At 39.3% G+C, this 13,952-nt stretch overlaps 1 protein-coding gene across 1 annotated transcript in view; it reads right to left on the reverse strand.

The window, feature by feature from the left end:
• Positions 1 to 4,326: 4,326 nt before the first annotated feature.
• The window catches only part of MED13L (mediator complex subunit 13 like), a 232,608-nt gene continuing 222,982 nt past the window's right edge, over positions 4,327 to 13,952 (reverse strand). Inside the window, exons 27-30 of the mRNA XM_006908585.3 lie at positions 13,218 to 13,375; positions 10,393 to 10,554; positions 8,184 to 8,296; positions 4,327 to 7,158 (exon numbers count right to left, since the gene is read on the reverse strand). Of these exons, the coding sequence (XP_006908647.1) occupies positions 7,026 to 7,158; positions 8,184 to 8,296; positions 10,393 to 10,554; positions 13,218 to 13,375 (566 nt within the window). The 3' untranslated portion in view covers positions 4,327 to 7,025. The remainder of the gene's footprint in view (positions 7,159 to 8,183; positions 8,297 to 10,392; positions 10,555 to 13,217; positions 13,376 to 13,952) is intronic.

Consider the following 13,952-nt stretch of genomic DNA (forward strand, 5'->3'; position numbering starts at 1 on the left):
TTACTAGATTAGGTTTGTAGTAAGAGAAAATTATAGCAGGAGAGACTTTAAATCCAAAGAGAGCTTTCCTTTATTTAAAAACAAAAAACAAAAAACAAAAAACTAAGAATCTAAAAACAAAAATGAAAACATTAAACAACAAAACTTGCAGGATGCAATCAACTTTAACATAGTCCCAGATCAGTAATTTTTATCCCTTTTAGGGTTAGACACCTCTGAGAATCTAATACAATCAGCTCTTCTCCCTTTTCAATGCCCATTAAGAATTTTACGTATAATTTGAGGAGGGCCACACACATCCAGAAACCCCCAGGCTATAAATATCTGTATCATCAAAAATGAAAATAAATTGACTAAGAAGGCAATTAAGATTCAAAGAAAATGAGACAAAACCCTCCAGGAAACTAGGAAAAGGAACAGCAAGATAAAAGCCAGGATAAAAGCAGCAGAATTGTTCAATCTATGAGCTGTTTCCTTGGGGAAAAAAAAAAAAAGTAAAACTAAAAAACAGTAAACTGCTAGAAAAATCAATCAAGAAAGAAAAAAATGCGTAAATATCTTTAGAAATGAGAAGAAGCATACATTACCAAAACAACGGGTTCATAATTTGGAGAATACTCTGCAACTACAGAGCGAGCGATATGTTGGAAAAACTCAATTTTTTTTTTCTTGTAAAAATCTAAATGACCTAAATTGACAGAATAAAAAATCTAAATCAACAACAAAAATTCCTTTATTTTCTACTAAATAAAATTATATACTTCCTGTTCCCTCAAAGGGCATCAGGATATGACTAATCTGCTGGTGCATTATTTCAGATTTTTGAGGTGTATTCTACTCTTTCAACAGTCTTGTGTTCAACAAACGCTTCCTGACTGCCTACTCTCAGCCTGATCTATAGTCGGTCTAATATAAAGTTGTTGCCATGTAAAGTAAATCCTCCTGTGTCACAGAAAAATCACTGGAAGGTCATCAGTTTCTCCTGCAAAGCCAACATGACTTTTCGATCCCCAGTCCTGATAAAGAGAGTAACTTCCTAAGCTTTGCCATGATATAAGAAATAACAGGGAAAAAAATATTGGGGTGTGTATATATAACTATGTAAACATTATCTCCCCTACAACGAAAAATTACATACTTAAAATGAAAAGGAAGCTGACAGGAAATTATTTATGGAAATAAAATATCGCATATAAATAAGAGCAACATTGAGAACTCTAAGGGAATGAAATACGATTTAAATAAAAGGAGCTAACTTAGACTAAAAAATATTCGAGCTCAAATTAAATAAGACGATTACTATCTTTCATCCTAAATTATTTAAATCGATTCCCCTTCCCCCTCCTTGTGTTAGCCCTCTAGTCCTAGCTCCTGTGGGGTCAATTTTCTTGAATATAGCTGATTTTATTTAGCAGAAACATGCCTAATCTGCTAGCAAGGCAATGAAGGCAGAGAACAGGCAGCAAAGGCCAGGGAAACGCTGAGGGGCTGCGCAGGTCACCGCATTCGCCTGTTCTGAGTATTGGGCCATTTTTAAGCACGCTCTGCGACAGACTTGCTTTGATGCCTATAAATGAACAGAGCATTAAGTAACAGCCCAGACAAATGCTGGGTTTAGATGAAAACAAAACATGTGCTTTTCTCACTTCCCCATTTGTTTTTAAAAAATAAATGAGACGGACTCTAGTGTCCGTCTGTCACTTCCCATCACCTGGTAACTAATGCTCATTGAGGAAATAACCTTTACAGAGAAAAAAAAAAAATCAATCCTTTAGTCTTATCCAAGCTCTTTCCTGGGGATTAAACAAACTTTCTTCCTCATCAACTTCTATTTCTTACCTGCTTCATTACTTTGGAGTTCTAGTCAGAAGCAGTAAGTGTCAAAAAAATCTTTTTTAAACTTGACCTGAGAATTTCAAGTGACCTGGGGAAAGACTGGTTTATCTGGTTCCAGGCAGAGTAAGATGCCCAGGGCAATCGTTACAGCCATATAATTACCCGGCACAACAGAACTTTCTAATGGTGTCTCATTAGGTATTAATGACATGAAATAATTACTGTTAAAGTGATCTTTTTGTCAAGGGGATATAAACAAGCGAATCATTTAACACCAAGGTAATAGTGGTAATATACTCAGATTGCATCCTGATAGGATTTTGGCAAGTGGTGAATTCAAAAGTGAAAATCTTTATATAATGACTTGTGTTGCGTAAATGACAAGCACCAAAGACTGTTTTCGGCATGTGGCTCACGCTTGGGCATTAAGTCTTATGAGAAGTCCGCTTTTAAAAACTTCTGTTGACAAACTGTACTTTCTATAAAGGCTTTTATTGGCTCTTTGACATCAGCTGGGAACAAATCCTTGGCCCACAACTTCTTGAATAGCAGGGACATAAAATTATGCCGTGGCATCACTGGAGGAGGTGACCCGGCATCAAGCAGAATCTGAGCATTGCAAACGGCTGGAGGCTGATGGTTCCTCAGTGCCAAGACAGATTTATCTACATCTAATTTGCAAAATGTTTATATGCCTCCCACAATGAATTTTTCCTACCTCAAAGAGATCTAGCTACTGTTGCCAAGTCAGTACAGCTGGTAAAGGTTATGGAAACAAAGTTCCTCTTATAAATAAACCAACGTTTGCTAATTGTTGGGTAAGTACCACCCAATTTCTGAGCAAAGTTCCCAAGCTAATGAACGCACGTAAAAATATACCTAATTCTGATTTTGAAGGGGATGCAGGAATCATGGGACCAACCTAATGACATAGGACCTAGGAGAGGTATTGTCCTTTAATACTGTGTCTGGCAAGCGGCGTTACAGACAGTGCAGACTGAGAACTACGTATGTCCGGAAGACAGTGATGCCTCGGTGACGCAGGCCATTGCTCTTTGAAATGAAAATGTGGCCTCACTTTTCTCAGCCTTCTTCAATGGTTCAACTATAACAAGGATACACAGCTTTTTAGTTTGCAAAGCATCTGTCAGGGAAACGCCCTCGTCCCACGTCTGCAGTAACTGAGGCTGAGTAGTCTCGATGGTTTTCCCTCTAGATTCAGAGGATCTCAGGTTGGGAACAATGCATCCTTCTAAATGGGTAGAGGAAGATTAAAAAGCAAGGGCTTTTCCCAGGACATGGAAGCAACTGAAGTGTCCTACGATAGATGATTGGCTAAAGAAGCTGTGGTACATGTACACAATGGAATATTACTCAGCCCTAAGAAGAGATGAAATACTGCCATTTGTGACAACGTGGATGGACCTCGAGATAATCATGCTAAGTGAAATAGCAAGACAGAAAAAGTCAAAAATCACATATCACTTATGTGTGGGATATAAACCTAAAAGCAACAAATGAACAAGACAAACAGAGACTCATGGACATGGACTATAGACTAGTGGTTACCAGAGGGTAGAGGGTGGGGGAGGAGCGGGGAGGTAGAAGGGGTAAAGGGGGTCAAATATAGGGGCATAGGGGGAGGGTGAAGTTGGTAAAGGGGATCAAATATATGGTAGCTGAAGGAAACTGGGCTTTGGGTGGTAAACACACAATAGAATATACAGATGTTAAATCATAATGTACACCTGAAAATTATAGAATTGTATCAACCAATGTTACTCCACTAAACTTAAAAAAAAAAAAAAACCCATAACGTTGAAATATGTGGTGACAGAACGATATCTAGCTATGGGAGGTGACTACTCTGTGTAAATATACATATGCCTTACTGTTAAAGTGTACAGCTGAAACTTATTGGATTTCGTGAACTAATGCCATCATAAAAAAATGAAATTAAAAAATTTTTAAAAAAAGCAAGGGTGTTTGATTTCTTCCCACCTCGACTGTAAGCTCTGCCGAGCCCCGGGGGTTACCGTCTCAGCCAGAGCACGTGGTTTCCCGCGTGGACGGAGCTGAGGGGAAGAGAACAACGCAGTGGGTGCCACGCGGCCAGTGCACGCCTTGCCTGTGTGTGGTGTGTTAGACGGCAGACGGTTGTCACCAGTCTGAAATCGGGGAAACTGGCAAACGGAGGTCTGTCTGCTATTTCTAAGGAACTGGCTGGGACTGTGAAGAGAAAGGAAGAATTACAGGCTCGTAATCGGAATACACTCGCACCTGGGTGCTTTGAGAAGACCCTTTACAGAACGGCTGGTGGGTGGATGGGGTACTCAGGGCAGTAAAATTCTACGTCTATCTGATTCTGGGAGGGAGAGCCTGGCTCCTAGTCAAGGGCTGCTGAATCCATCACGCGTATACTTCACGAACAGGCATAGATCGTTTTAATTATAGAGGCAGGATGGGAGGGGGGAAAAAAGCCACTCAAAGTTTCAGTAATTCAATAATTTATTCCTCTAAAAAAGTGTGTAAAAGTATATAGCTCTCATTCACAAGGTATATATGAATGACATTTAAAATGGAGGCCTTTTAGTATTGTTTCTTTTTTATCAAAGTCTTTTAGTGTACTGTACCAGCGCTATACTGTAGTTTTTTTAAATGAACTTCACATATTTTTGTATTCTTTCAAATTGTCTGCTATATATAAAAGAAGCTCACTGCAAAATGCTTGAAGGAAAAAAAGAAAACAAAAGAAATTCAGAACTTCCCAGAAATTTACAGCTTTTACATTTAAAAAAGGTTCTGAAATATACATACAAGCATGCTGGACAATCCCGCCCCCTCTCCCCGCCCCATTTCCCCTTTTTAGTTCAAACCATGGTAAGAGTTCTGATTTCTGCAGAATTTCCAAAATTAAAAATAAAAAAAAAAATAAAATAACTTCTCACTCTGTAGCAAATCCAGGGCTTGTACATTTCAGATTAATTCAGTAAAAAACTCACAAGTAAAATAATGCATATTTAAGGGAAATATTATACAGACTTTTCCACACAGAAGTACATAATAAGATTTTTTAAAATCTATTGCCATTCATTTATTTTTGCACAAAAACGTATAAATATGTCACCAGCTTTTCTTAACTTAAAAAACTTAAATAAAAGACACCAGATGAAAACTACCCTTTGCTGCCTTTTTTTAAAATTTTTTGTAGGGGTTTTTTGTTTTTTGTGGTTTTTTTCTTTTTTTGCTTAGAATTGGGTTTCTAGGGAAGAAAAGCCCCTGCATTAAAAACAGCCCATTTTAAAAAAAAATTCAAAGTTCTGATGAATTCTGGGAAAAAAAGCAACCCCAAAGTGGTAAAAGATTACAAATATCTACTTTACAATTTGTCTTCTCACCAAGATAATTTTATACAAGTTTACAATCTTCATCATCTTATGCTCTTCAAAAGGCCTTGAGAATTTTTCCTTTCTGATTAAGAAAAAATAGCACTGCAATATTTTTTAAGTCAATTTTACACTGTACACATTAGATACAAATGGTTTGATATATCAGATTTTTTTTAACCTATACATTGCGAAAGTCAACCCCCCCCTCAATTGGTGGCACAGAGAACAAAATTATCCATTTACAAGTTATTTCTCTGCTTTCACATTCCCACCACACCACTTTTCTTAATATAATGTTTTAAACGTTAGATTATTTCAAGAAAAATACTTTTACAAAATCATATCAGTTATTACATTTTTCCTTTTGTTAATAACCAGGATATGGTAGTCTCTTGGAAGAACGTTTAAAATTTGCATGATTCTCTCCACAGATGACCAGAGCTCCACAGCCTGATCAGAGTGGCTCGCAGGAGGCGAGCCCAGCCCACCGCCCTCAGAAACGCACAGCAACGGAGGGGTGAGAAACGGAGTCTTAAAGACAACCCTCTTGGGCCTGGAATGAGGAGTCATAAAATACTTCAATTAGCCATTAATGCTTTAAAAAGGCATTTTTTAGAAAAAGTCCCAACACGAAGGCTCAACTTCAAGTACTAATTGAATGATTAAGTTGTAATATTTCTTTGAAATAATATTCCTATGGTCCAGAAAAAATTCACCATATTTATAACTGATTTTATGAGCAAACACTTTCGATTGTAATATGTACATGAGTCCCTTTTGATCTAATGAGGAGAGACCTGGCTTTCAATAAGAATTCACTAGAAAATATATTTCCATTGCGACTGTATAAAACTAATGAAGGTACTCGCCTCCATGGCTCTGAGTTGAGCTTGACTGCCTTCTGTATAAAAATGTCATCCTTCATGAGACGCTGGCCACTTTTAATAAGGAACATGGCAGAATGTTTACCCAGTTTGTTCTTAGCAAAACCTACTGCTGGGTGGTTCTGAATACGTTACTTTTTTCGGCACGATCTCCCCAATTTGTTTTCACTCCTTTTCCGGCTTCTAGGACAGAGGTATGTAGTCAAAGAATCCTATGGTGGATCTAAGTTGGGTTTCAGCTACTGTACCTGGTCCTCATGAATTGAAAAAAATTAAAAGAAAGTCACGAAAATCATATGACAAAACAACTGAAAATAAATAAACAAAATGAAGGTGTCTCCAGACCTTTCGTATCTACACACAGGTATGAAGTTAACCAAAGCACTCAGCCAATCGAGATGGGAGCACTAGGGTAAGAGAAACCCCACTGTGAAATCATGTACTTGAGCTGGTTATTTTTAAAAAGTCCCAGATTATGGAGTTCAGGAAACCCACAGGCCATACACCAAGAACTAGAGGATTTCATCCAAAGGGCTCAACTACCCTTCTTTTTAAACAGAGACTGAAAACACAGACTCTTGTGCAAAAGGATACTGTCTCTTCTGTTTCCCTCTTAAAAACCAACAATAAAAACTTCCTGTGAACCAGTGGTTTGGGGCTGCACACACCGTTAACACTGGCTGAAAGTCACTGCTTTGTGGCAGTTTCCAGGTCCATGAGAGAAGTGTCAATGAGTCACTCTGGTAATGAACACTGCAGAAATGACGTGTGCCTGCTGAGAAGGAATCACAGTGCAGGACTGTGGACAGTGGTCTCGAGAAGAGGACGTGGGGCATCTGCAGAGGGTAGCAGGCTCCTTGGACTGAGGTTGCAGGGAGAAGGAACTGAGCCAGAGAGAGAACAAGTGCTTTTCCAATTAAAGTATATTCATGATGGCATTGTACAACTGAGTGAGCACCACAAAGTGGACGGGAAGGCAGGAGGTACGGTCCTGGGTGGCCGGATTGCACGTGAGCCAGGACAGAGCATTGTACTGCTCCAAAACGAACCTGCCGGAGAGAACACACAGATCAGGGCACGGGGCTCGACAGAGGTGAGCTGATCCACAAACCCTAACGTTCCGGACATCAGCAACATCACACCTTCACTTGCCCCAGGCTCTGTCTGTAGTTTTCTCTCACATCCCCGCTTCCTTCTAGACCTGCACTGCCCAATACAGCAGCCACTGGCCACGCGTGAATCCAGACATAAAACAGGCCCTGGACTTCAAAGGCTTAGTGTTCAAAAAGCATTAAAAGAGCTCATGAATATTTTTACACCGATTACTGTTGAAATGATATTGTTTTTGATATATCTGATGTTATTCCGATATATTTTTGATATAAATGATAAATTTACAAATAAAATTAACTTCACTGATGTCTTTTTATTATATAATGTGGTTACTAGAAAATTTTTAATTAGATATGTGGCTCAAGTTAGATTTCCATTTAATGATGTTGTTCTAGAGGCCCTAGAAGCCAAAATCATGTTGATCAGGTTCTTGCTTAACTATAATTCCCAAATCATTTAAGAGTTAGAAAACATTAGAAAAAGCCTGTATATTTTCTGAAGATACATGAAAAATGTTTATGGCCTGCTAAAATGCAAGAGAATTAGTACCTACTTCTGGGACGTATGTCCCTACTATGGAGTCTAGATCGTTTTATTTATAAAATCTGTATCAGAGAGGTTAAAAAAGGTTTTCAAAGCTAAGTGCTTTAAGGTCCAGACTCTGTCTTCTAACACTGATCCCCTAATTCTGATCTATTTTCATTACCACAAAATGCCTCCTTCAAACAGGAAGCAAAGACGACTGTACGTGCACACATTTAACTTAATAGGGTCAGCTGCACTGCCTGTCCCGTGCATGTATCGAGGGACTGTGGCTCTGACCGGCTAATCAGACAGTGCTCCACTGCATAAAAGGAAGCATCTCTTCCATGACACCACACTTCCATGAAAACACCTTGGATAAACAAGAGCAAAGGAATATAATTTCAAACTGTGCTGCTACACTGCCTGTGTTGCCTACCTTAAAACATCAGATGTGGTTTTGGAGTCAAGAGGATGTGGAACCCGCTGCGAATTCCTGGCAGGGAGAAGTTCGTCCATCTGTGCTACAGAAATGTGGTGATGCAGCGAAGCCTGGCAAAAGAACAAAGACAGTTACCTTCCCGGTCGTGTCGACCACGGGGCAGAACAGAGGCAGGCCCATGTCTGCCAGAAGCAGATGCTCTGGAAGGAAGTCCTTAGAAGTCAAGGCTTCTACGAGTCTATGAATTGTAAGCTGCTCAGTAACCCCAATGTGATCCCACATAACTCCACATCCTACAGTTGAAAAAAAAGCTAGCATTGTAAATGATTAAATGACGTGCCTCTTGATGGCTTAATCTGTAGAAGGCCCCACAATCTGGATGTGGCTTGCTATCCTTGTGGTAATGTTCTTCTATCCTGATTTCCCATAAATTGATAGATCATTCTAGAGTCACTACATTCAGATTATTGGGGGGGAGGGGGGGGGGGTTGAAATACATTATAACTGATGCTATTCCTACTTATCCCATCACAGCAAAATAAACTTAATGTGTTGTCCCACCTGATAATATAACCAGTCACTTTGGAATTCCAACCAAATCTGGATTCAGTAGGTACCAGCGTGCTCCATCCACTATAGAGTTCCCCATCAGTTTTTAACCCAATGGCTTTAGCACAGTTTATTAAATAACTAAGAAATGTAATTCGTAAAGGAGAGCCAATATAAATGCTTGATTCTTTTCTAATTTTTTAATTTTTAGGTTAATGAGTTGCTGCTCTAGCAGCTTTCAAAGGTGACTGCTGTTTTGTTTTCAGCACAATTATGAACCCATAGATTTATTTCGATCTATTGCTACTGTCATTCTTTCTCGTGACCAAATGGTGCCACCCCTGGGGACCCCTCCAAGTTGGCAACTGGGTCCTCTGATGGGACTTGAATAATCTTTGGTGACTTCCTTGCTTTCAGACATGACAAGACATCCCAGGTTCATCTTGAATAATTCTTACTTCAGACCTGGAATCAGTTATTTCTTCAAAGAATTCTGGTTCTTTTTAATGAGAAATGGTATTTAGGAACCACAATCGTGGAAATAGAGGTGTTTATTGCTCCTAAGCCATTGCTGCTCCTAAGCCTTTTCAGTAAACAGGCTAAAAAATGTGTATGTGTTTTTCGAGAGGAAAAAATAATCTAGGTTTATACTAATAATTCTAATTCAAAATGAAGATTATATGAATAAATTCTTTGATTTCACAATATGTTAAAGTCATTAGGAAAAAAAATTGCTTCGATTGTTTTGGTTTTAACCTTCCAGATGTATGTGTGTATGTGTGTGTGTCTTATAGATTACTGAATGGTAATCTATACTCCACGCAATTATATAAAATTATTCCTCATTTTGGTACAGATGACTAATGCTCCACTGAAAGAATATAATATATTCAACCAGTCCCCTACTGCTGGACATTTCAGCTTCTTCTAATCTTTCACATATGTCATTTTTTGCTTTTGCCAAGTTTCTTTTGAATAGATTTCTAGAAGTGGGTTTGCTGCGTCAAAAGGGAAATGTGTAGGGCTGTAATATCTGGTTTCTCCCCACAGCCCTGCCAACAGAGTTATGCTGTCAACCTTTGGCTTTCTGCCAATCAGTGGGTGAAAGATGGATTTCTTTCTAGTTTCTATTACCCAAACTGGAAGTGGAGATGTTTTGAATTTAACCCTTAATTTGGATTAAAAGTTTAAAAGTTTCCAAGAAATGTACAGGAAGGAGCAGTGTCAATGTGGAATTTCTTAGCTAACTGTTGCCACACTCCAGTGAGGAGCGCTGGCAGCCTGTGGGCGGGGAGGAAGAGGACAACCAGTTGTTCTCGCCACGTGGCTGGACTTCACTGACAGCGAGCCATGCAGACTCGGAGGAAGAGCATGACATGGACCCACGTGCCCACTCGAGACGTGCCCTCCGGGCCCTACAGAGCGTCCTCCTTGGGTTCAAGTGATTCACCTCTGTGTGACGTGGTTTTGTGTTCCTTTCCTAAATTCTACTCTCCACCTACAAACTGTAACGAAAATATCCTCAGAGTGGAAGCAGATGTGAGAGAAACAGGGAACAGAGTAAGACTATGGCAGACTAAGAGGGAATTCTAACCAAAACTAAACTTAAGCACAAGTCATTCATCTTCCCAAGTTTCAAATATGATACAAAACCAACCTTTAGGAAAAGGGGGCACTGGTTCTGAGCCTGGGGACATGATGACCAAAACCACTGGGGGAGATTCTCAGCTTTGGCAGTTGAGACAAAATACCCAAGGGCCAGGGGCTGCTGTTTCAGCTCCTCAGGTGCTTCTCGAGAAAGAAGACGCTCGCCCTGGCTCTGGAAAACAAAGTCCCAAAGGCATGATCAGCACTTATCACCGAATAAAACTTAAAAAAATCAACTTAAAGAAACCTGAGCTATAGACATATAACGTTAGTTTCAAGTGTATGACATAATGATTCAATATCTGTATATACTGCAAAATGATCGACACAGTTAAGTCTAGTTAATACTCATCACACACAGTTACAAAATTTTTCTTCTTGTGATAAGAACTTTTAAGATCTACTCTTAGTAACTTGCAAATATATAATGCAGTATTAACTACAGTCACCATGCTGTACATTACACCCTATGACTTATTAGATAACTGAAAGTCTGTACCATTTGATCACCTTCGCCAACTTTCTATCAATTCACTCTGCACACTGTAGTGAGTAACCCCCTCCCTGGCAGCATCTCACACAAAAATGCCAGGTAACCGAGAAAGGACAACGGTGGGGGGCCTGTCTCTGCTGCACACAGATATCTGATGAAAACTACTGCTCAGGCAGAAGGTACCAGCAAAACTAATGACATCTGTCAATTAAGTATGTATTTATTTTCTTTGGTTTCTTTCCCGCACAATGTAAAATCTGTTCTGTGGCATTATTAGGTATCAAACTGAAAATGAAGAGTGGACTTTCTGACAGCTGAAGATACCACTGCCGTGTGCTCTTGCACCAGCAACCAACCAAAAATACACAAGTGCACCTGACCGTCTGCTGTCGGCAGCATTGATCAGGAAACCTAACCCCTCACCTGTACCTGCAGGGCACTGACACTCCCGAACTGCCAGGAGTGTGACAGCTGCTTGTGAAGAGGCCTTGTTTGACTTTACAGCTATCTCCTTAATAAGAGGCTCCTGTAAGGGACTTACTGCTAATTTCTGAAACCAACATTTCCCTCATCTTTGATTCTTCTAGGTAAGCTTCATGAGGAAAATATAGCTTTCATGCAAGCAATAAGTAATCTATTTTCAAAAGCCTTCTGTTTCAAGAAAAAAAATAATCCTCAACTACTATACCAAATTGTATTAATTCTGAGTTGGTTAAAAAATAAAAATTTACTGTAACCTTGAACAATTCTTTACCCTGCTGTAATACCTTAATTGGATATCAAAGAATGTTTAATGGTTTAGAAAGAGGAAATGCTGAAAACCTCAGGGGTCACCAGGCTACAGGTGCTCAGGATTGAAGAAGGCTACCTGACTTAAACTGTGACATTCAATTAACGACTTTAGGGCTTAAGGCTCCAACAAAGGGAGAAAATACAGCATACCTCTGTTTCTTATAAAACTAACATTACACTTCAACTACCAATTCCTTGTTAATGGATAAACTGAATTACAACAACCAGTACTGGGAGGCAGTAGGTGCTATGCTTTCCATTTCACAGGGAAGGTAACTAAGGCTGAGAAAGAGAAGCCTGTCCAAGGCTACACAGCCAGTCAGCCGCACGGCTGTAACTCAGAGCTGTATGTATCAAACTCCAGGGCGTGCATTCTTAGCCACTATGCAATTTGCCTCTAGAGTTCACATTAATCCAAAATTAAAACTACTCAATATAAAACCTGTGTTACTGGTTCCTATCACAACAATCTTCAATGAAGTAATAAAATGTCATTAACTGGCCAATGATTGTGGAGGAACTAAAGATATTTAAAAGCCCTCCCCCTTCCAGAAGGGGGAGGTGCGGGCAGGCAGTAACACGAAGGCAGTCCACTGAGTTGCCCTCCTGGTTTCATCTGCTCGGTGACTAAAGTTTTAAATCTTCTTTCTCTTGATTGTCCTTCAGTGAACTCAGGGCTGGCAATAAAAGTGCCATCTGACAAAAATCTAAGTCTTCTAAGTGTCTAAATGAATCTGAACAGGCTGTTTATACCTGTCCAATTTAATGTATTAGACATAGCTATTTTTTTTGTGTAGCATTTTAAATAAAAAGTACAATACAGTGATAAGGCATGAATCATCTAGCTTTTAAACAAAGTTAACACGAATTACAGCAGAACCTTTAACTCTTCAATCTTCTGTTAATCCACCTCCAAAATCCCTAGGACATTGAAAAATGAAACGTTGTAAACTCTGGTTTTTCCCTTAATACTCTGGCATCGACCTGAACCTTTCTCCAAGTCAGCCTCCTGTGGGCTCTTGCCAATCCTGCAGGCTGGCCACAGAAAAGATCGGGGCGACGAAAATAAAGGAACCATGACATGACACAGGACATCATGCTCCTTTCAGAATAATTAACCATCAACAATGTATTCTTCAATTAACACAGTTACTTTGCACGTTAAATAAATAGGGCTGTCGAACTAGCCTCTGAAAAGCCACTATTTCAGCAAAAAATAAAAAAATAACTGGGAGCAGCAAGCAACCAAAACTAATTTTTGCTAAGAAAACAATAATTGCACAAAACCCTTGCAGCTGTAATAGGACTGACTATTCCGCTAATAAAACATATTCATCAGGAATAATAGCACATTTCTTTCAAATGCCTGCCTTTATTCAAAACGGAACAACTGCAGAGTCACATTCTCATACTTCTTTCTCTTAAACCAGGACAGAGACCAAGCCCATGAGAAGAAAGGTACAGGTAGTAAAAAGATGATCACGCTTCTAGGGGACTATTTTCCTGAAGGCTGAGATTGTTTTGAACAACCAACTGCAAACCGTCCTTACCCGACTATGCTGGAAGTGAGAGCCCACACCGATTCCAGAAGGAGAGCCTGGGGAGGGGACTGGGGAGGAGTTGGGAGAGGAATGGAGGTTCCCAGTGATTAATATGCCAATATCATTGTCCATATCATCTGGGAATGGAAGGTCAACAAACATGTCATCTAGAGAGGAAGGGAGAAAAGCACAGAAATTAAAAATATGATCCATATTCCCAATTAACCGATACACTGTTTTGTTGGCCTATGACTACTATAGGCAGGTGCTGTTAACTAGTCAGATTTAATGTGTGCCAACTGTACTCTCTCCAATGATCTCCTACTGTGAAATATTAACAGAGTGTAGAAATAAAGAACATAAAAGTCCACCTTCTGTATAGCCTCCAAAGAAACATAAAATGATGGCAAAACAGCTAAAGAAGCAATTTAATTATTAAACAAAGTTAAAATTGACACCATCCAAGAAAATATCAGACTCCATCTATATAGCCAATTAGCATCTAAAATACTGGAGGATGAATTAATGCATGTTAATAGGTATGAACTTGCTCTGAAACTGGAGACCTATTTCATAAGGAGATCAAAGCACCATGTTTTCATTAAGAAATCCTCTCTCATATTTTAAAAGGTGCATGCCCAAAAAAGTACAAAAGGGGAAAACCATCACCCAAAACCCAATCACCATAAACATTTGTGCTATGATTCTTTTCTCTTATTTGTTATTCCATTGTGATCATGCTAT

This window comes from Pteropus alecto, unplaced genomic scaffold (assembly GCF_000325575.1).
Source record: "Pteropus alecto unplaced genomic scaffold, ASM32557v1 scaffold113, whole genome shotgun sequence".
Lineage (NCBI taxonomy): Eukaryota > Metazoa > Chordata > Mammalia > Chiroptera > Pteropodidae > Pteropus > Pteropus alecto.